We start from the raw sequence: 19,077 nt of genomic DNA on the forward strand, positions 1-19,077 counted from the left end.
CTTTTTATTTTTATAAAAAGTATTATTTATTATTAATAATAATTAACCTTACTTCATACTTGCAAATTTGTCGACTGATGCTATAATTAATCTACGTTATCTATTTTTAATTTAAGTTTTAAGTTGGTCTAAGTATCTTAGCACAGCGGAACTCTAGTATCCTTAGTCGGGCGAGTAGGGGGACTTTAAAATGTGACACACTGGACCCCGTTTCATTACGGAATGTTTTTGTTGATGCACTTGGAAGAGTGAATAGATTCAGCGGTACTGGTGTGGTTTAACGCGTAATTGGCGACTAATGCAGAGAAATATTAGCCCTGAAAACTGTTTGTAAAGCCCGCCAGTCTCCTGTGCCATCGTTCTAGTTTAAAATGGCTGACTGGAGTCCGATAGCGAAGGTGTACGACCCGCTGAAAGCTGGTAGCATCGACGGCACAGACGTGGAACCCCATGATCGAGCGGTCTGGAGGGCCATGGGTGCCCGGTACAAGCCCAACAAAGGCGTCGTTGGAGACCCACTGCTCACGCTTTTTGTGTCCCGCTTGAACCCACAGACCACCGAAGATAAACTACACAAAGTGTTCTCTAAGTACGGAGACATCCAGCGGCTCCGGCTGGTCCGGGACATTGTCACGGGTTTCTCCAAAGGATATGCCTTCATTGAGTACAAAGAGGAGCGATCTGTGGTCCGGGCCCGCCGGGACGCCAACAAGCTGGTGGTCGACCAGCATGAAGTGTTCGTGGATTTTGAGCAAGAGAGGACTCTTAAAGGATGGGTGCCGCGGCGGCTCGGCGGCGGGCTTGGAGGGAAAAAGGAATCCGGACAGCTGCGGTTCGGCGGCAGGGACAGGCCTTTCCGTAAACCCATCAATCTCGGGGTAGACCCGGTGCAGGAACGAGGTGGTGGTGGTGGAGGGAGGGAGTGGGACAGACCAAGCGGGAGAGCCAGAGACGATCGGGACCGACACAGAACAGAAGAGTGGGGCAACAGAGGAAGGAGAGATGACCGGGACAGAGGCCGAGAGTGGGATGACCGCAGGCACGGAGACAGGAGCAGGCACCGGGACCGGAGATGAAGCATGTGGCTGCACTTCAGCACTTCAGCTTTCAAAGGAGGACAGTGAATGAGTGTGTGACTTGGATAACTGTTTGTGTGAAAGGTTACTTTTTTGTATGCTGATATTCTTCAGATTGTACTGTATGGTAATCAGGACTCTGCCTGTGGCTGTCATATTCAGTTCTTCTCAGGGAAGTCTCAGGAATGACAAAGTAGGGTTGTTGTGTTTTGTTGGGGTTTTTTTTTTTTACAAGTCTTTATTCTAGCGAAAAAATTACAATACGGGTGGTGTCCAGCCAAATGAGACTTACATCCATCATGTCAAACATGAGCGCCAGCAGCCAGAATCACTGCTTAAGAGTCCAATTGGATTGCTTTGGGAAATCGGAACTGTACTTTTATACAGTTATCATAAATATTATTACCCCACATATACAATTCAAATTTTATTTCTTGCAATTTAAGTCCCAACAGACTTTTTTCCCCATTTACTACAGAATGTTGTTTATCATGTAGATAAACTGAGACAAACAAAACTGCATTTCTTTTTCTGATATTAAGATATTCCAGGGATTAAATGCATAGTTAAACTTCTTTTCACTGACAGAAAGGGAAGTTTTGCTGGTCCGGCCCACTCAAGGTCAAAGGCTATATGTGACTCGCAATGTAAAATGAGTTTGCAGTTTTGTTTTGTTTTTAAAAAAGCATAAGTTTAAGAGCACATTGTCAGCCCCATTTCTTTTTAAAAAATGTAAATCAGATTATATCATAAACAATAAAATTCGTCATTGTTTTGAAATCTAAGGTGTTACTGTTTGTCAAAGTGTTGCAACATGTTTAAGATTTCCCAAGTTGGGTTGTTTTCCAGTGTAGCCTCATGTGACCCCTGTTTTCAGAGTTGGTAATGATGTGTTGTGCAAGATTTATACTTGAGGGAAGAAAACTCAGTATTCAAACACATTTACTCCTTTTTCCATATACATGCAACTCAGGAATTTGAATCAAATGCTTACTCAGCTCTTACTCAGCCATCTGATCCTCGGTCCTGCCCAGTGAGGTCAATCAGCTTTCGGTTATGGGTCACTGGGTGGATTCTTAAACTGTGCACAAGTATTTCTGAAGTCATCAATATGAAAGATGACGGGAAATGAATCTCTTATTTCATTAAAAGGTAATTCTCTAATGTACCAGAAAAAAACAAGAGGTAGAACTGACTTTTATTTCCAAGTATGTTCTGAGTAGTAAGCTGTCAATTGTAGTGTTATTTATACGAAGAGACAATGAAGTTAGTGCAAACACATATACGTCAAACACACTGAAAACTGAGGCTTTTTTCCACTGGTTTGTGTTTATTACTGTATGATTATTGGGAATACATGCTGGGACAAGACAAATTTCAAGCATTTGTTAAATATGACTTTGACATTTAATATTAATCATGCATGTATGCAAACATGCAAGATGATTTCCACTGCCGCTTAGAAGTCATGCTTAGCTGGTCTTTGCCTTCCACCGTACCCGACATTCACGATGGGCCAGCCTGGGTAAGTCTCTCTTTGGACCGTGCTGAAGTTGATCCTGTGAATCAGAAGAATCAGAGCACGCAGACACAGAGTAGCTGCTCCCTACATGAAGGACACTGTGATGATGATAAACCTGCTCTCACCTGAACGCAGGGTTAATGCCAATGTTGTCAGGCTGCGGGAAAGCAGGTGTCCGCCTCCTGTGGCAGGAGGGTGGGGGAGGGAAGTCTTTCTGATACTGAGACTGCATCTGGGCTGTTTCCTGTTCGTTTTTTGCTGCTGCTGACATGTGATCACGGTTGCCTTCTTGCTCATTCCCTCTCACTTCTCTGTCCTCGCGTCTGTTTCCTCTTCCTGTTTATCATGAGGATGCAGGAGGAGAATGGTGAGATTCCTGTTGTGTGTTACAGCCTGCTGAAGGGTAATCAGAACTTTGCTAAAGGCAGAATTTCATCAACAGTAATCACACTTTCCATAAATAAACTTTCTTACTTTCTTGATCATACTACATGTATTACACTATTTGCTTTTTTCATTTTAATCTTGAGAGAATAATACTTTATACATAAATGAGATGAAATGTTCTTATGAATATAAATCATTTGCTTTGGATGTCGCAGAGCTGTGTGAAGGACACGGGAACACATACACAAATAATTACTGCTGAGGGCAATCCAATCCTGTGTCTGTGAGTAAGAGTGGCAGGAATTTCACTGCACAGCAGAGAAAACAATATCACTCCTCCAGATGCTCTGTGTCTATAACAGCATTTTCACATTTAACCTTATATGGTCTTTCTTATGTTCTATTTGAGGTATTAAATACTTTATTACAGTGTTTTTCAGTTTAATGGCAGTGTAGGGTTTTTTTTTAATCTAAGCTTTAATCACAAAATCACCTTTATAATCTCTACCATCTCTGCCTTCTCACTCATAGCACACTGCCCAAACCATTTCCAAGACACACACATGCACTGAACAGAAAGCCACAGCCTTGCGTGCCATCATAAATGAGTCTTATCTTTATACAGACATGATGAGTTTACTCTCTAGGGTGAGCCAAGTCTGTTGACCTTTGCCTGGATCTTGGTCTGGGATAGGCCTGAAGCAGAAAGCCTCACGTGATGTGGTCTCCATCTTAGCAGGTGTGTCCGGGTAGAGGAGGAATCCTAAAAAGGGTGAAATGTAGACTGTTGACTCTTGTTCCCCTTTTTTAACCCACTACTTTGGAGTGATTCCAGTTAAATCAAATCAAATCAAATCAAATCACTTTTATTGTCACATCACATGTGCAGGTACATTGGTACAGCACATGTGAGTGAAATTCTTGTGTGCGAGCTTCACAAGCAACAGAGTTGTGCAAAATACAATAATGTAAACAAGCAAAACACAAGAATGGCTACATCTGAAACTAATAAATATATGTACAATATATAATAGTATATGCATTTCTGGATGTGTATACTAAATATTTTCCTACGTGTGTGTGTGTGTGTGTGTGTGTGTGTGTGTGTGTGTGTGTACACATATTTTACAAGTTTCACAGTTTCTGAAATCTTTCCAGTTAGGTCTCTTTTTCACAGCTTGTTTACTTTGCATATAAATTCTATAAAATATGCTTAATGACAGTGACAATAAATCATTCACACAGACCTGATTTTTGTGACAACAAAACAAAGTTTTATTTCTGTCTGTTTATTTAGTGATGTGCACCGAGATTAAAGCGAGATCAGAAATAATGACGGTAATTTTGAATCCTTTTGTTATTTCTTGACTAGGACATTGTTTCTATTTCTGTTTTACTCTTTTCAGTGTTTGAACTTTCTTTCTTTTTTTCCTTTGCCACTGAGCTTTTTTTGCAAACACTAATTTAGATGATTAAAGCTGACAGTGGAGGATTTGAGAGCATAAGTAACTTTATCTGTTGCTGGTATGAAGGAGCAGCAGGACTTTACCTGCCACTGTTGGTGGTTCGCCCCTGTAGGGTCTACTGCGCAGAAAGAATTCGTGGTGGCGACGTGGTTGCTGCAGGCTGGCATTTTCAAAGAACATTTTGTCTGCTGGTTCCTGGATCACTGGCATCACCCGATGTTCTAAATCTTTGGTGTCTGCTCCTAAAAAAGTTTTAGAAAAGATGCATTAAAAAGTAAGACAAAAAAACTATCAGAATTTAATTTTTAAAAAAAACTACCAAATCCAAGAATAATAACTATGAAATTTAAAATGGAGGGCATTGTGACTGTAATGCTTACCTTCCTTTAAAAAAACACATAAGCTTTCTGCCGTGTTACCCTCTACTTCCTATATTTCTCTGCACTGTGAGTGTTTGTGTGCCCGCTTATACAAAGAGCTTCTTAAAGCTTGTTTACTGCAGTAGTCATGGTGTTCTGTTGTTCACCGGTGGCTGGCAGATAGAGCAGTAACCAGCTGGGACAATAAAGCAGATGAAGTACCAGAATGCTGAAACTTTGGTCCGTGAGTTCAGTCAGACAGGTTTAAAAGGGAATATGCTCCAAAATGAGAATTTTTATAAGTAATATTATTAAAATAAAGGCTGGATGACCATTTTTTAAAAACTGATTCAACTAGGTAATAAGTAAACTAGAAAGTTGGCCAGAGACTCCATTCTCCACTAAAGCCAACGATCTGTTTTTGAATTTAAAATAAAAGTGATCTGGATTCGCTTCACCTGTCCACCAAGCTTGACTTGGTAGTTTGTCTTGCTGACAGACAGGCATAAAATATCAGCACCCGTAAGCTAGAAGTGCCGAGCTAAGCCTTGTTTCCAAAGTTAATGCGTTTAAATGTCTTGCAAGGGTGGCTGCACCGTACCAAGTGTGATGATGGCAAAATAAATTTGACCACAGCAGTGTTAAGTGACACACCAAGCCAAGAAAGGAATGGAAAAAAAGAAGGGGGGAAGAGAAAATGACAAGTTTCCCATTCAGTAGTTACCCTGGGGCATTTGGCTAGAACTCAGCGATGTTCCCTGCGTCTTTGACATGAATCCAGCATTACTTTTTTCACATTAGAGGGCTTGTTTGAGCCTGCACTTTTCAGCAGGTAGTCTTATATTTATGGAAAAACTCTTAAGTGATGCAATCCTTTTTAAGGTATTTTTTTGTTTATTGTAAATTCCTCACAAGCTTGCAAATCACTTACTATAATATATGACAACAATAATCTGAGGTGTTGGCGGAAGATGTCATTTTAAACCCTATTTGTCTGAGACTTTTACCACTATGTTGTGCATTTTCAGTATGTGAGTGTTATTTTTTTTTATCCTTTTTATCCAATTTCCCCCAATTTTTATCCGTTGTTCTCCTAACCCACATACTGAGTATGTCTCGGTACAAGGTCTACCGAACCTCTGAATCTCGTGGTGCTTCTTTTTGTTTTTCGAATGTTTTTTTTTTTAAAGGGAGAGAGCGGCATGACAAAACTAATTTCAAAAAACAAAAACCCTCTGCATCTGGTGAAGAAAGTTAAAATTACAGAGTGAATCTTAGGCTTCACAAATGGGAACGAAGATGAAAATGAAAGCTGGGAAATGTTCTCAAGTCTTTCCAGGGTTAACATGGAGGTATCAGTCAGCAAAGCTCTGTTCCCACCACTGCACTCATCACCCCCCACACCACCCTCCCTCCCTCCCTCCCCTTGCACAAATAACTCCATTAGTTTCACGGCTCCCAGTGGGATCAAAGAAAGAAATACAGTAAAACATTGCATCGTTTTTTTCAAAAATGAAAGAAAGTTCAAACACTGAAAAGAGTAAAACAGAAATAGAAACAATGTCCTAGTCAAGAAATAACAAAAGGATTCAAAATTACCGTCATTATTTCTGATCTCGCTTTAATCTCGGTGCACATCACTAAATAAACAGACAGAAATAAAACTTTGTTTTGTTGTCACAAAAATCAGGTCTGTGTGAATGATTTATTGTCACTGCCATTACGCATATTTTATAGAATTTATATGCAAAGTAAACAAGCTGTGAAAAAGAGACCTAACTGGAAAGATTTCAGAAACTGTGAACAGCGTTGGGCTACATGTTCTGTGCTAACTGGAATCACTCCAAAGTAGTGGGTTTAAAAAAGGGGAACAAGAGTTAACAGTCTACGTTTCACCCTTTTTAGGATTCCTCCTCTACCCGGACACACCTGCTAAGATGGAGACCACATCACGTGAGGCTTTCTGCTTCAGGCCTATCCCAGACCAAGATCCAGGCAAAGGTCAACAGACTTGGCTCACCCTAGAGAGTAAACTCATCATGTCTGTATAAAGATAAGACTCATTTATGATGGCACGCAAGGCTGTGGCTTTCTGTTCAGTGCATGTGTGTGTCTTGGAAATGGTTTGGGCAGTGTGCTATGAGTGAGAAGGCAGAGATGGTAGAGATTATAAAGGTGATTTTGTGATTAAAGCTTAGATTAAAAAAAAAAACCCTACACTGCCATTAAACTGAAAAACACTGTAATAAAGTATTTAATACCTCAAATAGAACATAAGAAAGACCATATAAGGTTAAATGTGAAAATGCTGTTATAGACACAGAGCATCTGGAGGAGTGATATTGTTTTCTCTGCTGTGCAGTGAAATTCCTGCCACTCTTACTCACAGACACAGGATTGGATTGCCCTCAGCAGTAATTATTTGTGTATGTGTTCCCGTGTCCTTCACACAGCTCTGCGACATCCAAAGCAAATGATTTATATTCATAAGAACATTTCATCTCATTTATGTATAAAGTATTATTCTCTCAAGATTAAAATGAAAAAAGCAAATAGTGTAATACATGTAGTATGATCAAGAAAGTAAGAAAGTTTATTTATGGAAAGTGTGATTACTGTTGATGAAATTCTGCCTTTAGCAAAGTTCTGATTACCCTTCAGCAGGCTGTAACACACAACAGGAATCTCACCATTCTCCTCCTGCATCCTCATGATAAACAGGAAGAGGAAACAGACGCGAGGACAGAGAAGTGAGAGGGAATGAGCAAGAAGGCAACCGTGATCACATGTCAGCAGCAGCAAAAAACGAACAGGAAACAGCCCAGATGCAGTCTCAGTATCAGAAAGACTTCCCTCCCCCATCCTCCTGCCACAGGAGGCGGACACCTGCTTTCCCGCAGCCTGACAACATTGGCATTAACCCTGCGTTCAGGTGAGAGCAGGTTTATCATCATCACAGTGTCCTTCATGTAGGGAGCAGCTACTCTGTGTCTGCGTGCTCTGATTCTTCTGATTCACAGGATCAACTTCAGCACGGTCCAAAGAGAGACTTACCCAGGCTGGCCCATCGTGAATGTCGGGTACGGTGGAAGGCAAAGACCAGCTAAGCATGACTTCTAAGCGGCAGTGGAAATCATCTTGCATGTTTGCATACATGCATGATTAATATTAAATGTCAAAGTCATATTTAACAAATGCTTGAAATTTGTCTTGTCCCAGCATGTATTCCCAATAATCATACAGTAATAAACACAAACCAGTGGAAAAAAGCCTCAGTTTTCAGTGTGTTTGACGTATATGTGTTTGCACTAACTTCATTGTCTCTTCGTATAAATAACACTACAATTGACAGCTTACTACTCAGAACATACTTGGAAATAAAAGTTGGTTCTACCTCTTGTTTTTTTCTGGTACATTAGAGAATTACCTTTTAATGAAATAAGAGATTCATTTCCCGTCATCTTTCATATTGATGACTTCAGAAATACTTGTGCACAGTTTAAGAATCCACCCAGTGACCCATAACCGAAAGCTGATTGACCTCACTGGGCAGGACCGAGGATCAGATGGCTGAGTAAGAGCTGAGTAGCTGGTCAGGGACTTCATCTGCTCTGCACTACCCGACTCACTGGACCCTCTACAGTTTGCATACCGCCACAACAGGTCCACTGATGATGCCATAGCCCTGACACTACACACTGCCCTGTCACACCTGGAGAAGAGAGACACGTATGTGAGGATGCTGTTTGTAGATTACAGCTCAGCATTCAATACCATCGTTCCCTCGAAGCTGGACAGGAAACTGCAGGATCTAGGACTGAGCAGCTCCCTCTGCAGCTGGATCCTTAGCTTCCTGTCTGACAGACAGGGGTGTGTACTGAGCCCTCTCCTGTACTCACTCTACACCTACGACTGCACAGCCACTAACAGCTCCAACATCATTGTGAAGTTTGCGGACGACACTACAGTGGTGGGTCTTATCACCAACGGTGATGAGACGGCTTACAGGGAGGAGGTCAGCGCCCTGACCCACTGGTGTCAAGACAACCATCTCACCCTCAACGTCGCAAAGACAAAGGAGTTGATAGTGGACTTCCGGAGGTGCAGAGAAGTACACACCCCCATCACCATCAACGGCGCTGCTGTGGAGAGAGTGAGCAGCTTCCGGTTCCTTGGAGTACATCTGGCTGAGGATCTTACGTGGTCAGTACACACAAACAAAACAGTGAAGAAGGCGCAGCAGCGCCTCTTCTTTCTCAGGAGACTGAAAAGATTCGGCATGAGCCCCCGCATCCTCAGGACCTTCTATCACTGTGCCATTGAGAGCATCCTCACTGGATGCATCACCACCTGGTATGGCAACAGCACCGCCTACAACTGCAAAGCTCTCCAGCGAGTAGTGCGGTGCTCTGAACGGATAATTGGAGGTGAGCTTCCCTCCCTCCAAGACATCTACAGGAAGCGCTGCCTGAGGAAAGCGGGGAGGATCATCAAGGACTCCAGTCACCCCAGCCATAAACTGTTCAGACTACTTCCATCAGGAAGGAGGTTCTGCAGCATCCGGTCCCGTACCAGCAGACTGAGAGACAGCTTCTTCCACCAGGCCATCAGACTGCTGAACACGTCATAGACACCTCAGCTTCACTACTGGAACTTCAACATTATGCACTCCACACTGTATATAAATGCCACTTGTTTTGCACATATTCAACTCTGTATATTTTATATATTTTATTATTATTATTATTATTATTATTTTATTTTATTTTTTTACTATTTAATTTGTAAAAATGTGTATACACACACACACACACACACACGTAGGAAAATATTTAGTATACACATCCAGAAATGCATACACTATTATATATTGTACATCTATTTATTAGTTTCAGGTTGGCCATTCTTGTATTTTGCTCGTTTGTGTTGTTGTGTTTGCACATCTCTGTTGCTTGTGGGGCTCGCACACAAGAATTTCACTCGCATGTGCTGTGCCAGTGTGCCTGCACATGTGATGTGACAATAAAAGTGATTTGATTTGATTTTGATTTGATTTGAGTAAGCATTTGATTCAAATTCCTGAGTTGCATGTATATGGAAAAAGGAGTAAATGTGTTTGAATACTGAGTTTTCTTCCCTCAAGTATAAATCTTGCACAACACATCATTACCAACTCTGAAAACAGGGGTCACATGAGGCTACACTGGAAAACTACCCAACTTGGGAAATCTTAAACATGTTGCAACACTTTGACAAACAGTAACACCTTAGATTTCAAAACAATGACGAATTTTATTGTTTATGATATAATCTGATTTACTTTTTTTTTTTTAAAGAAATGGGGCTGACAATGTGCTCTTAAACTTGTGCTTTTTTAAAAACAAAACAAAACTGCAAACTCATTTTACATTGCGAGTCACATATAGCCTTTGACCTTGAGTGGGCCGGACCAGCGAAACTTCCCTTTCTGTCAGTGAAAAGAAGTTTAACTATGCATTTAATCCCTGGAATATCTTAATATCAGAAAAAGAAATGCAGTTTTGTTTGTCTCAGTTTATCTACATGATAAACAACATTCTGTAGTAAATGGGGAAAAAAGTCTGTTGGGACTTAAATTGCAAGAAATAAAATTTGAATTGTATATGTGGGGTAATAATATTTATGATAACTGTATAAAAGTACAGTTCCGATTTCCCAAAGCAATCCAATTGGACTCTTAAGCAGTGATTCTGGCTGCTGGCGCTCATGTTTGACATCCGGGATGTAAGCCTCATTTGGCTGGACACCACCCGTATTGTAATTTTTTCGCTAGAATAAAGACTTGTAAAAAAAAAAAAACCCCAACAAAACACAACAACCCTACTTTGTCATTCCTGAGACTTCCCTGAGAAGAACTGAATATGACAGCCACAGGCAGAGTCCTGATTACCATACAGTACAATCTGAAGAATATCAGCATACAAAAAAGTAACCTTTCACACAAACAGTTATCCAAGTCACACACTCATTCACTGTCCTCCTTTGAAAGCCTTCAGCTGTGCTTTGAACCATCCGTCAGTCTTGCAGTACCGCTGAAGTGCAGCCACATGCTTCATCTCCGGTCCCGGTGCCTGCTCCTGTCTCCGTGCCTGCGGTCATCCCACTCTCGGCCTCTGTCCCGGTCATCTCTCCTTCCTCTGTTGCCCCACTCTTCTGTTCTGTGTCGGTCCCGATCCTCTCTGGCTCTCCCGCTTGGTCTGCCCCACTCCCTCCCTCCACCACCACCACCACCACCTCGTTCCTGCACCGGGTCTACCCCGAGATTGATGGGTTTACGGAAAGGCCTGTCCCTGCCGCCGAACCGCAGCTGTCCGGATTCCTTTTTCCCTCCAAGCCCGCCGCCGAGCCGCCGCGGCACCCATCCTTTAAGAGTCCTCTCTTGCTCAAAATCCACGAACACTTCATGCTGGTCGACCACCAGCTTGTTAGCTGTCCCGACCACAGATCGCTCCTCTTTGTACTCAATGAAGGCATATCTTTTGGAGAAACCCGTGACAATGTCCCGGACCAGCCGGAGCCGCTGGATGTCTCCGTACTTAGAGAACACTTTGTGTAGTTTATATGAAGTAAGGTTTATTATAATAATAAATAATACTTTTTATAAAAATAAAAAGTTTATAAATAAAACTTTTTATTCATTGCACAATACTGTCACTTTTTTAAAAAAAAAAATAATTTTATATAATTACACCATAATCAATAGCATAGATAGTGACAGATTAAAGGCAATAGCATTGTTGTGTTATTAAGCCATTGGTCCAGCATGTGCAACCAGGACACCGATTCCTTGATTCTACAAATCATTCTTCCATAATTCTTTTTGACAGTGCTGGTGGAAAGTGCCTTAAAACTTTTACAGATGTTAGACTGAATCGGACATTGCTAGAAAAAATATTAGAGCCCAACCTGATTCCCTCACTGTGAGAGTCACAGCATCCTGTCAGTGTATGTACTCCCTGATTAATATGGCAAGGAATGACTTATTTGAATGCCGCTTTTTTCACATCTCTGTAGGCCAGTCTTTTTTAGCTACACCACAGAACTCTCAAATGTGCATTTATCTTGTACACAAAACCCTCACAGCTATACCATACCATCGACAGTCAGCTGTGGACACTCTCTTTCAGCATTTGGTTGCTGTGCACTACGTTTCATTTGGAGTCATGAGGGACATGTCTCTATTTCTATGTCCAGGACCAAAATATGTTGGTTGTAACAAGCGGTTATTTGAGTTACTGTTGCCTAATAAAATGGGTGGTAAGTGTATAAAATTATCTAAAAAGACTGAATGTCAAATGCTATCCAAGTTACAGGTGCCTGAACACTCTTGGGACAATGCATTACAAAAACATTCTTTAATAAAACACTGAAACCACAACAGCTTCTGCTCCACGGTGAATAACTTCTTACAAAAATTGTGAACATGCTTCACTTCATTTTTCTGTACAGTTCCATCTGATACACATGGTACAGTATCAAAAGGGTTTGGAAAGGTGAAACAAATTCTTCTATGTAGTTTATTTAAAAAAGAACTTTTGCTGCGTAGATGCATCTAGTCTTGTTGTTCTAACAGCATAAAAATTATACATAAAGGTTGAGAAGGTGTGCTCTTTAGCTCTGCTCCAGATTCATCATTTTCTGAAAGCCTTTACATATCCTCCACACTCCATTTATAGGCCGCTTCCTGCACAGCCTTTTTATCTGCCATCCTCTGGTAGCGTTTCTGTTCAAAACCATTTGACCTGCAAGACACAAATAAAATAACCCTATTAATTATGATACGACAAGCTAAAAGGCCAAAGACAATCCATTCAATTAGGCGCAAATTTAATATAGACGTGGAAAAAAATGATCACAATTTCTTTACCATTAATGTGCAAAATGACAAACTGATGTGTGTATTAAAAACATTCAATATTAAACTACAGTTCTGTCCTCAACAGTTTTCCTCTGTCACCGATGCACAAACTCTACCTGTCAACTCCGTCCCAGCGGTACCCCGGTGGAATATTGAACCGGTTTGGAGGTGGAGCAGGGCCTTTATATCGAGGTTTCTCTACAAAAAATCAAAACAAACATACAAATAAATAAAAATACAAACAGTAGCAAAAGCAAAACTGCTGCTATTTAAAAGCTTCTTACAAGGATTGACCTGGTGAAATAAAATAAAGTCATAAATAAAATAAAACATATGTAATGTTAAATATCTTGTGTTTTTGTGCCACGGTCCTTTTTACGCCTGCGCATTGCAGCCATAGGATCGCCTTCTCTTTCCTGTTCTCTCAACATGCGGTCAAGATCCTCAAGTGGCTTAAGGGCTTCGCGCAGCGCTTCCTTAAGTTTCTGGTGATGCATCTGGATCTGTGCCAACCTATACATACATTTTAACATAAACCATTGAACCACTTTTATAATTTTTTATGTGGATATAATCACATAAACTGTGATATTTGAAATGATCATGCACATTTACCCTTTTCCCCACTGAGCGTATTTCTCGTCTCTTGCCGCTTTTTCACCAGCTTTCTTTTTCTGTTCATTTCTCTCTGAATTCAGATCCCTCCTTTTGCCACTTTTGTCTCTGAAAATCGTCTGAGCATTACGCGATTCATCTGGTCAAAGGGGATGAATGGGTAAGTATGTAGAAACTTCATTATTTAATTTTAGGACTAAATAAAATACGACAATATAGATGATAAGCTGAAATGAGATGCAAAGCTGTATGAAGCTCTTCAATCAATGGGTGTAAAAAAATCTTAAGAGAGAAAAGTTGATGAAACCTTCAAGTGGCTGATTGTGTTTTTCTCTGCGTCTGTTCTCCTTTTGCTCTTTCCTTAAAATGTCCACAGAAACCAGGCCTGCCTTTCCACCAGATAGCATCCTTTGGCCCTGGTTATAAAAAAAAAAAAGACAATTGAAAAATATAACATTTGAGTGAAATCGGATTTGACATTAATCTTTGTTCCAACACAGTCTGCTTACCTGTGACTGGCCTGGCCTACGAGGTGGTGACAAATCTCCATCCGAGTCCCTTCCACTCGGTGGCTGCCCCCTGGGTGGAGACTGGTCAGAGTCTGAGCCCCGTTTAGTTTTTGAGGGCCTCCTTGGGGGAGATTGGTCGGAGTCTGAGGCGTTTCCCTTCAGGGGCCTTTTCCTCGGGGGAGACGGATCCGAGTCTGAATCATGTCTATTCTGACCCTTCTTAGCCACCGCTGACCGATGAGGATCCGGTGAGCGTTTTTTACTTAACAAGGATGAGCTGAGCTTGCTTTTGTTGGAGGCTGAATCTGACAAAGACACAGTTAATTTGTTAATTTTCATTTTGTAATGCCTTTTGGACAAAAATTAAAGATTTATTATTAGATCAAGCTATGTCTTTAAAATAAATTTCAATTCAAAACTCATGTTAAATGGGTCTCTGCTTTTTACTTTTATTCATATGCCACACCAGATTCCACTTTACAATTTAAATGGATCACTGACCTTTACTTTGCATTTTTTCTGACTTTCCTGAACACTGTCTTGGTGGTGACAAGTCTGGGGAGTCATGGCGTCTTCTCCTGGGAGGAGAGACATCTGGAGAGTCGTGACGTCTTCTCTTGGGAGGAGAGACATCTGGAGAGTCATGACGTCTTCTCCTGGGAGGAGAGACATCAGGAGAGTCGTGACGTCTTCTCTTGGGAGGAGAGACATCTGGAGAGTTGTGATGTCTAGTCCTGGGAGGAGAGACATCTGGAGAGTCATGACGTCTTCTCCTGGGAGGAGAGACATCTGGAGAGTCGTGAGGTCTAGTCCTGTGAGGAGAGACATCAGGAGAGTCGTGACGTCTTCTCCTGGGAGGAGAGACATCTGGAGAGTCGTGAGGTCTAGTCCTGTGAGGAGAGACATCTGGAGAGTCATGACGTCTTCTCTTGGGAGGAGAGACAACAGGAGAGTCGTGACGTCTTCTCTTGGGAGGAGAGACATCTGGAGAGTCATGAGGTCTAGTCCTGGGAGGAGAGACATCTGGAGAGTCATGACGTCTTCTCCTGGGAGGAGAGACATCTGGAGAGTCGTGAGGTCTAGTCCTGGGAGGAGAGACATCTGGAGAGTCATGACGTCTTCTCCTGGGAGGAGAGACATCTGGAGAGTCGTGAGGTCTAGTCCTGGGAGGAGAGACATCAGGAGAGTCATGACGTCTTCTCCTGGGAGGAGAGACATCTGGAGAGTCGTGAGGTCTAGTCCTGGGAGGAGAGACATCTGGAGAGTCATGACGTCTTCTCCTGGGAGGAGAGACATCTGGAGAGTCGTAAGGTCTAGTCCTGGGAGGAGAGACATCAGGAGAGTCGTGACGTCTTGTCCTGTGAGGAGAGACATCCGGAGAGTACTTCCGACTTCTCTTTGGTGGAGAGATGTCTGGAGAGTCATGCCGGGTCTTTTTGACAGGAGAATCCTGTCCTCTTCTCTTTGAGTTAAATATCTTGTGTTTTTGTGCCACGGTCCTTTTTACGCCTGCGCATTGCAGCCATAGGATCGCCTTCTCTTTCCTGTTCTCTCAACATGCGGTCAAGATCCTCAAGTGGCTTAAGGGCTTCGCGCAGCGCTTCCTTAAGTTTCTGGTGATGCATCTGGATCTGTGCCAACCTATACATACATTTTAACATAAACCATTGAACCACTTTTATAATTTTTTATGTGGATATAATCACATAAACTGTGATATTTGAAATGATCATGCACATTTACCCTTTTCCCCACTGAGCGTATTTCTCGTCTCTTGCCGCTTTTTCACCAGCTTTCTTTTTCTGTTCATTTCTCTCTGAATCCAGATCCCTCCTTTTGCCACTTTTGTCTCTGAAAATCGTCTGAGCCTTACGCGATTCATCTGGTCAAAGGGGATGAATGGGTAAGTATGTAGAAACTTCATTATTTAATTTTAGGACTAAATAAAATACGACAATATAGATGATAAGCTGAAATGAGATGCAAAGCTGTATGAAGCTCTTCAATCAATGGGTGTAAAAAAATCTTAAGAGAGAAAAGTTGATGAAACCTTCAAGTGGCTGATTGTGTTTTTCTCTGCGTCTGTTCTCCTTTTGCTCTTTCCTTAAAATGTCCACAGAAACCAGGCCTGCCTTTCCACCAGATAGCATCCTTTGGCCCTGGTTATAAAAAAAAAAAAGACAATTGAAAAATATAACATTTGAGTGAAATCGGATTTGACATTAATCTTTGTTCCAACACAGTCTGCTTACCTGTGACTGGCCTGGCCTACGAGGTGGTGACAAATCTCCATCCGAGTCCCTTCCACTCGGTGGCTGCCCCCTGGGTGGAGACTGGTCAGAGTCTGAGCCCCGTTTAGTTTTTGAGGGCCTCCTTGGGGGAGATTGGTCGGAGTCTGAGGCGTTTCCCTTCAGGGGCCTTTTCCTCGGGGGAGACGGATCCGAGTCTGAATCATGTCTATTCTGACCCTTCTTAGCCACCGCTGACCGATGAGGATCCGGTGAGCGTTTTTTACTTAACAAGGATGAGCTGAGCTTGCTTTTGTTGGAGGCTGAATCTGACAAAGACACAGTTAATTTGTTAATTTTCATTTTGTAATGCCTTTTGAACAAAAATTAAAGATTTATTATTAGATCAAGCTATGTCTTTAAAATAAATTTCAATTCAAAACTCATGTTAAATGGGTCTCTGCTTTTTACTTTTATTCATATGCCACACCAGATTCCACTTTACAATTTAAATGGATCACTGACCTTTACTTTGCATTTTTTCTGACTTTCCTGAACACTGTCTTGGTGGTGACAAGTCTGGGGAGTCATGGCGTCTTCTCCTGGGAGGAGAGACATCTGGAGAGTCGTGACGTCTTCTCCTGGGAGGAGAGACATCTGGAGAGTCGTGACGTCTTCTCTTGGGAGGAGAGACATCTGGAGAGTCATGACGTCTTCTCCTGGGAGGAGAGACATCAGGAGAGTCGTGACGTCTTCTCTTGGGAGGAGAGACATCTGGAGAGTTGTGATGTCTAGTCCTGGGAGGAGAGACATCTGGAGAGTCATGACGTCTTCTCCTGGGAGGAGAGACATCTGGAGAGTCGTGAGGTCTAGTCCTGTGAGGAGAGACATCAGGAGAGTCGTGACGTCTTCTCCTGGGAGGAGAGACATCTGGAGAGTCGTGAGGTCTAGTCCTGTGAGGAGAGACATCTGGAGAGTCATGACGTCTTCTCTTGGGAGGAGAGACAACAGGAGAGTCGTGACGTCTTCTCTTGGGAGGAGAGACATCTGGAGAGTCATGAGGTCTAGTCCTGGGAGGAGAGACATCTGGAGAGTCATGACGTCTTCTCCTGGGAGGAGAGACATCTGGAGAGTCGTGAGGTCTAGTCCTGGGAGGAGAGACATCAGGAGAGTCATGACGTCTTCTCCTGGGAGGAGAGACATCTGGAGAGTCGTGAGGTCTAGTCCTGGGAGGAGAGACATCTGGAGAGTCATGACGTCTTCTCCTGGGAGGAGAGACATCTGGAGAGTCGTGAGGTCTAGTCCTGGGAGGAGAGACATCTGGAGAGTCATGACGTCTTCTCCTGGGAGGAGAGACATCTGGAGAGTCGTGACGTCTTGTCCTGTGAGGAGAGACATCCGGAGAGTACTTCCGACTTCTCTTTGGTGGAGAGATGTCTGGAGAGTCATGCTGGGTCTTTTTGACAGGAGAATCCTGTCCTCTTCTCTTTGAGTTAAATATCTTGTGTTTTTGTGCCACGGTCCTTTTTACGCCTGCGCATTGCAGCCATAGGATCGCCTTCTCTTTCCTGTTCTCTCAACATGCGGTCAAGATCCTCAAGTGGCTTAAGGGCTTCGCGCAGCGCTTCCTTAAGTTTCTGGTGATGCATCTGGATCTGTGCCAACCTATACATACATTTTAACATAAACCATTGAACCACTTTTATAATTTTTTATGTGGATATAATCACATAAACTGTGATATTTGAAATGATCATGCACATTTACCCTTTTCCCCACTGAGCGTATTTCTCGTCTCTTGCCGCTTTTTCACCAGCTTTCTTTTTCTGTTCATTTCTCTCTGAATTCAGATCCCTCCTTTTGCCACTTTTGTCTCTGAAAATCGTCTGAGCATTACGCGATTCATCTGGTCAAAGGGGATGAATGGGTAAGTATGTAGAAACTTCATTATTTAATTTTAGGACTAAATAAAATACGACAATATAGATGATAAGCTGAAATGAGATGCAAAGCTGTATGAAGCTCTTCAATCAATGGGTGTAAAAAAATCTTAAGAGAGAAAAGTTGATGAAACCTTCAAGTGGCTGATTGTGTTTTTCTCTGCGTCTGTTCTCCTTTTGCTCTTTCCTTAAAATGTCCACAGAAACCAGGCCTGCCTTTCCACCAGATAGCATCCTTTGGCCCTGGTTATAAAAAAAAAAAAGACAATTGAAAAATATAACATTTGAGTGAAATCGGATTTGACATTAATCTTTGTTCCAACACAGTCTGCTTACCTGTGACTGGCCTGGCCTACGAGGTGGTGACAAATCTCCATCCGAGTCCCTTCCACTCGGTGGCTGCCCCCTGGGTGGAGACTGGTCAGAGTCTGAGCCCCGTTTAGTTTTTGAGGGCCTCCTTGGGGGAGATTGGTCGGAGTCTGAGGCGTTTCCCTTCAGGGGCCTTTTCCTCGGGGGAGACGGATCCGAGTCTGAATCATGTCTATTCTGACCCTTCTTAGCCACCGCTGACCGATGAGGATCCGGTGAGCGTTTTTTACTTAACAAGGATGAGCTGAGCTTGCTTTTGTTGGAGGCTGAATCTGACAAAGACACAGTTAATTTGTTAATTTTCATTTTGTAATGCCTTTTGGACAAAAATTAAAGATTTATTATTAGATCAAGCTATGTCTTTAAAATAAATTTCAATTCAAAACTCATGTTAAATGGGTCTCTGCTTTTTACTTTTATTCATATGCCACACCAGATTCCACTTTACAATTTAAATGGATCACTGACCTTTACTTTGCATTTTTTCTGACTTTCCTGAACACTGTCTTGGTGGTGACAAGTCTGGGGAGTCATGGCGTCTTCTCCTGGGAGGAGAGACATCTGGAGAGTCGTGACGTCTTCTCTTGGGAGGAGAGACATCTGGAGAGTCATGACGTCTTCTCCTGGGAGGAGAGACATCAGGAGAGTCGTGACGTCTTCTCTTGGGAGGAGAGACATCTGGAGAGTTGTGATGTCTAGTCCTGGGAGG

The 19,077-nt window shown here is 42.3% G+C and overlaps 5 protein-coding genes and 1 pseudogene across 7 annotated transcripts; 2 read left to right on the top strand and 4 right to left on the bottom strand.

Annotated features, from left to right (window-relative positions):
• Window positions 1-4: 4 nt before the first annotated feature.
• LOC147320605 (U11/U12 small nuclear ribonucleoprotein 35 kDa protein-like) lies at window positions 5-1,846 on the top strand. The gene has a single exon (XM_086308712.1). It carries the CDS (start codon window positions 372-374, stop codon window positions 1,074-1,076), a length of 705 nt encoding a protein of 234 aa, XP_086164838.1. The 5' UTR covers window positions 5-371; the 3' UTR covers window positions 1,077-1,846.
• A 520-nt stretch (window positions 1,847-2,366) lies between these two features.
• Window positions 2,367-5,037, bottom strand: LOC147320606 (uncharacterized). Its single transcript, XM_086308714.1, has 5 exons — window positions 4,832-5,037; window positions 4,535-4,693; window positions 3,653-3,748; window positions 2,724-2,934; window positions 2,367-2,635 (listed from the first exon to the last, which is right to left on the bottom strand). The coding sequence occupies exons 2-5, from the start codon at window positions 4,659-4,661 to the stop codon at window positions 2,536-2,538; spliced, it is 534 nt and encodes a 177-aa protein (XP_086164840.1). The 5' UTR covers window positions 4,662-4,693; window positions 4,832-5,037; the 3' UTR covers window positions 2,367-2,535.
• A 440-nt stretch (window positions 5,038-5,477) lies between these two features.
• Window positions 5,478-8,076, top strand: LOC147320607 (uncharacterized). 2 transcript variants are annotated; one of them, XM_086307470.1, is made up of 3 exons: window positions 5,478-6,838; window positions 7,532-7,742; window positions 7,831-8,076. In XM_086307470.1, exons 1-3 carry the CDS (start codon window positions 6,748-6,750, stop codon window positions 7,928-7,930), a joined length of 402 nt encoding a protein of 133 aa, XP_086163596.1. In that variant the 5' UTR covers window positions 5,478-6,747; the 3' UTR covers window positions 7,931-8,076. The 2 variants fall into 2 exon arrangements, with proteins under 2 accessions (XP_086163596.1, XP_086163597.1); XM_086307471.1 differs by having other exon boundaries at window positions 5,488-6,811.
• A 2,006-nt stretch (window positions 8,077-10,082) lies between these two features.
• On the bottom strand, window positions 10,083-12,004 carry LOC147320608 (U11/U12 small nuclear ribonucleoprotein 35 kDa protein-like). Its single transcript, XM_086307634.1, has 2 exons — window positions 11,944-12,004; window positions 10,083-11,443 (listed from the first exon to the last, which is right to left on the bottom strand). Exons 1-2 carry the CDS (start codon window positions 12,002-12,004, stop codon window positions 10,902-10,904), a joined length of 603 nt encoding a protein of 200 aa, XP_086163760.1. The 3' UTR covers window positions 10,083-10,901.
• Window positions 11,558-16,422, bottom strand: LOC147320609 (uncharacterized; annotated as a pseudogene). The gene is made up of 8 exons (XR_015131174.1): window positions 16,084-16,422; window positions 14,333-15,380; window positions 13,832-14,136; window positions 13,630-13,738; window positions 13,323-13,461; window positions 13,039-13,220; window positions 12,824-12,905; window positions 11,558-12,591 (listed from the first exon to the last, which is right to left on the bottom strand). The product of XR_015131174.1 is annotated as an uncharacterized LOC147320609 (transcript).
• A 12-nt stretch (window positions 16,423-16,434) lies between these two features.
• LOC147320610 (uncharacterized) lies at window positions 16,435-18,902 on the bottom strand. The gene is made up of 3 exons (XM_086307635.1): window positions 18,860-18,902; window positions 18,336-18,640; window positions 16,435-17,632 (listed from the first exon to the last, which is right to left on the bottom strand). The coding sequence occupies exons 1-3, from the start codon at window positions 18,900-18,902 to the stop codon at window positions 16,577-16,579; spliced, it is 1,404 nt and encodes a 467-aa protein (XP_086163761.1). The 3' UTR covers window positions 16,435-16,576.
• Window positions 18,903-19,077: the final 175 nt, after the last annotated feature.

Source organism: Aulonocara sp. 'chitande type north' Nkhata Bay, linkage group LG10 (genome assembly GCF_057382095.1).
Source record: "Aulonocara sp. 'chitande type north' Nkhata Bay isolate Kocher_YH1m ecotype deep benthic linkage group LG10, A_spYH_male_GT1.1, whole genome shotgun sequence".
Classification (NCBI taxonomy): Eukaryota; Metazoa; Chordata; class Actinopteri; order Cichliformes; family Cichlidae; genus Aulonocara; species Aulonocara sp. 'chitande type north' Nkhata Bay.

What these genes read in the sequence shown, in the direction of transcription:
- LOC147320605 (XM_086308712.1), top strand. Translation starts at nt 372, where the DNA reads ATGGCTGACTGGAGTCCGATAGCGAAGGTGTACGACCCGCTGAAAGCT.
- LOC147320606 (XM_086308714.1), bottom strand. Translation starts at nt 4,661, where the DNA reads ATGCCAGTGATCCAGGAACCAGCAGACAAAATGTTCTTTGAAAATGCC. An exon ending in CGAACCACCAACAGTGGCAG is followed by an intron (nt 3,749 to 4,534) that starts GTAAAGTCCTGC and finishes CACCCTTTTTAG; the next exon opens with GATTCCTCCTCTACCCGGAC. An exon ending in GGCATTAACCCTGCGTTCAG is followed by an intron (nt 2,636 to 2,723) that starts GTGAGAGCAGGT and finishes TCTGATTCACAG; the next exon opens with GATCAACTTCAGCACGGTCC.
- LOC147320607 (XM_086307470.1), top strand. Translation starts at nt 6,748, where the DNA reads ATGGAGACCACATCACGTGAGGCTTTCTGCTTCAGGCCTATCCCAGAC. An exon ending in GACTTGGCTCACCCTAGAGA is followed by an intron (nt 6,839 to 7,531) that starts GTAAACTCATCA and finishes CATGATAAACAG; the next exon opens with GAAGAGGAAACAGACGCGAG. An exon ending in GGCATTAACCCTGCGTTCAG is followed by an intron (nt 7,743 to 7,830) that starts GTGAGAGCAGGT and finishes TCTGATTCACAG; the next exon opens with GATCAACTTCAGCACGGTCC.
- LOC147320608 (XM_086307634.1), bottom strand. Translation starts at nt 12,004, where the DNA reads ATGAAACGTAGTGCACAGCAACCAAATGCTGAAAGAGAGTGTCCACAG. An exon ending in TCCACAGCTGACTGTCGATG is followed by an intron (nt 11,444 to 11,943) that starts GTATGGTATAGC and finishes TTTTATAAAAAG; the next exon opens with TATTATTTATTATTATAATA.
- LOC147320610 (XM_086307635.1), bottom strand. Translation starts at nt 18,902, where the DNA reads ATGACTCCCCAGACTTGTCACCACCAAGACAGTGTTCAGGAAA. An exon ending in CCAAGACAGTGTTCAGGAAA is followed by an intron (nt 18,641 to 18,859) that starts GTCAGAAAAAAT and finishes TGTCTTTGTCAG; the next exon opens with ATTCAGCCTCCAACAAAAGC. An exon ending in GTAGGCCAGGCCAGTCACAG is followed by an intron (nt 17,633 to 18,335) that starts GTAAGCAGACTG and finishes GCATGTTGAGAG; the next exon opens with AACAGGAAAGAGAAGGCGAT.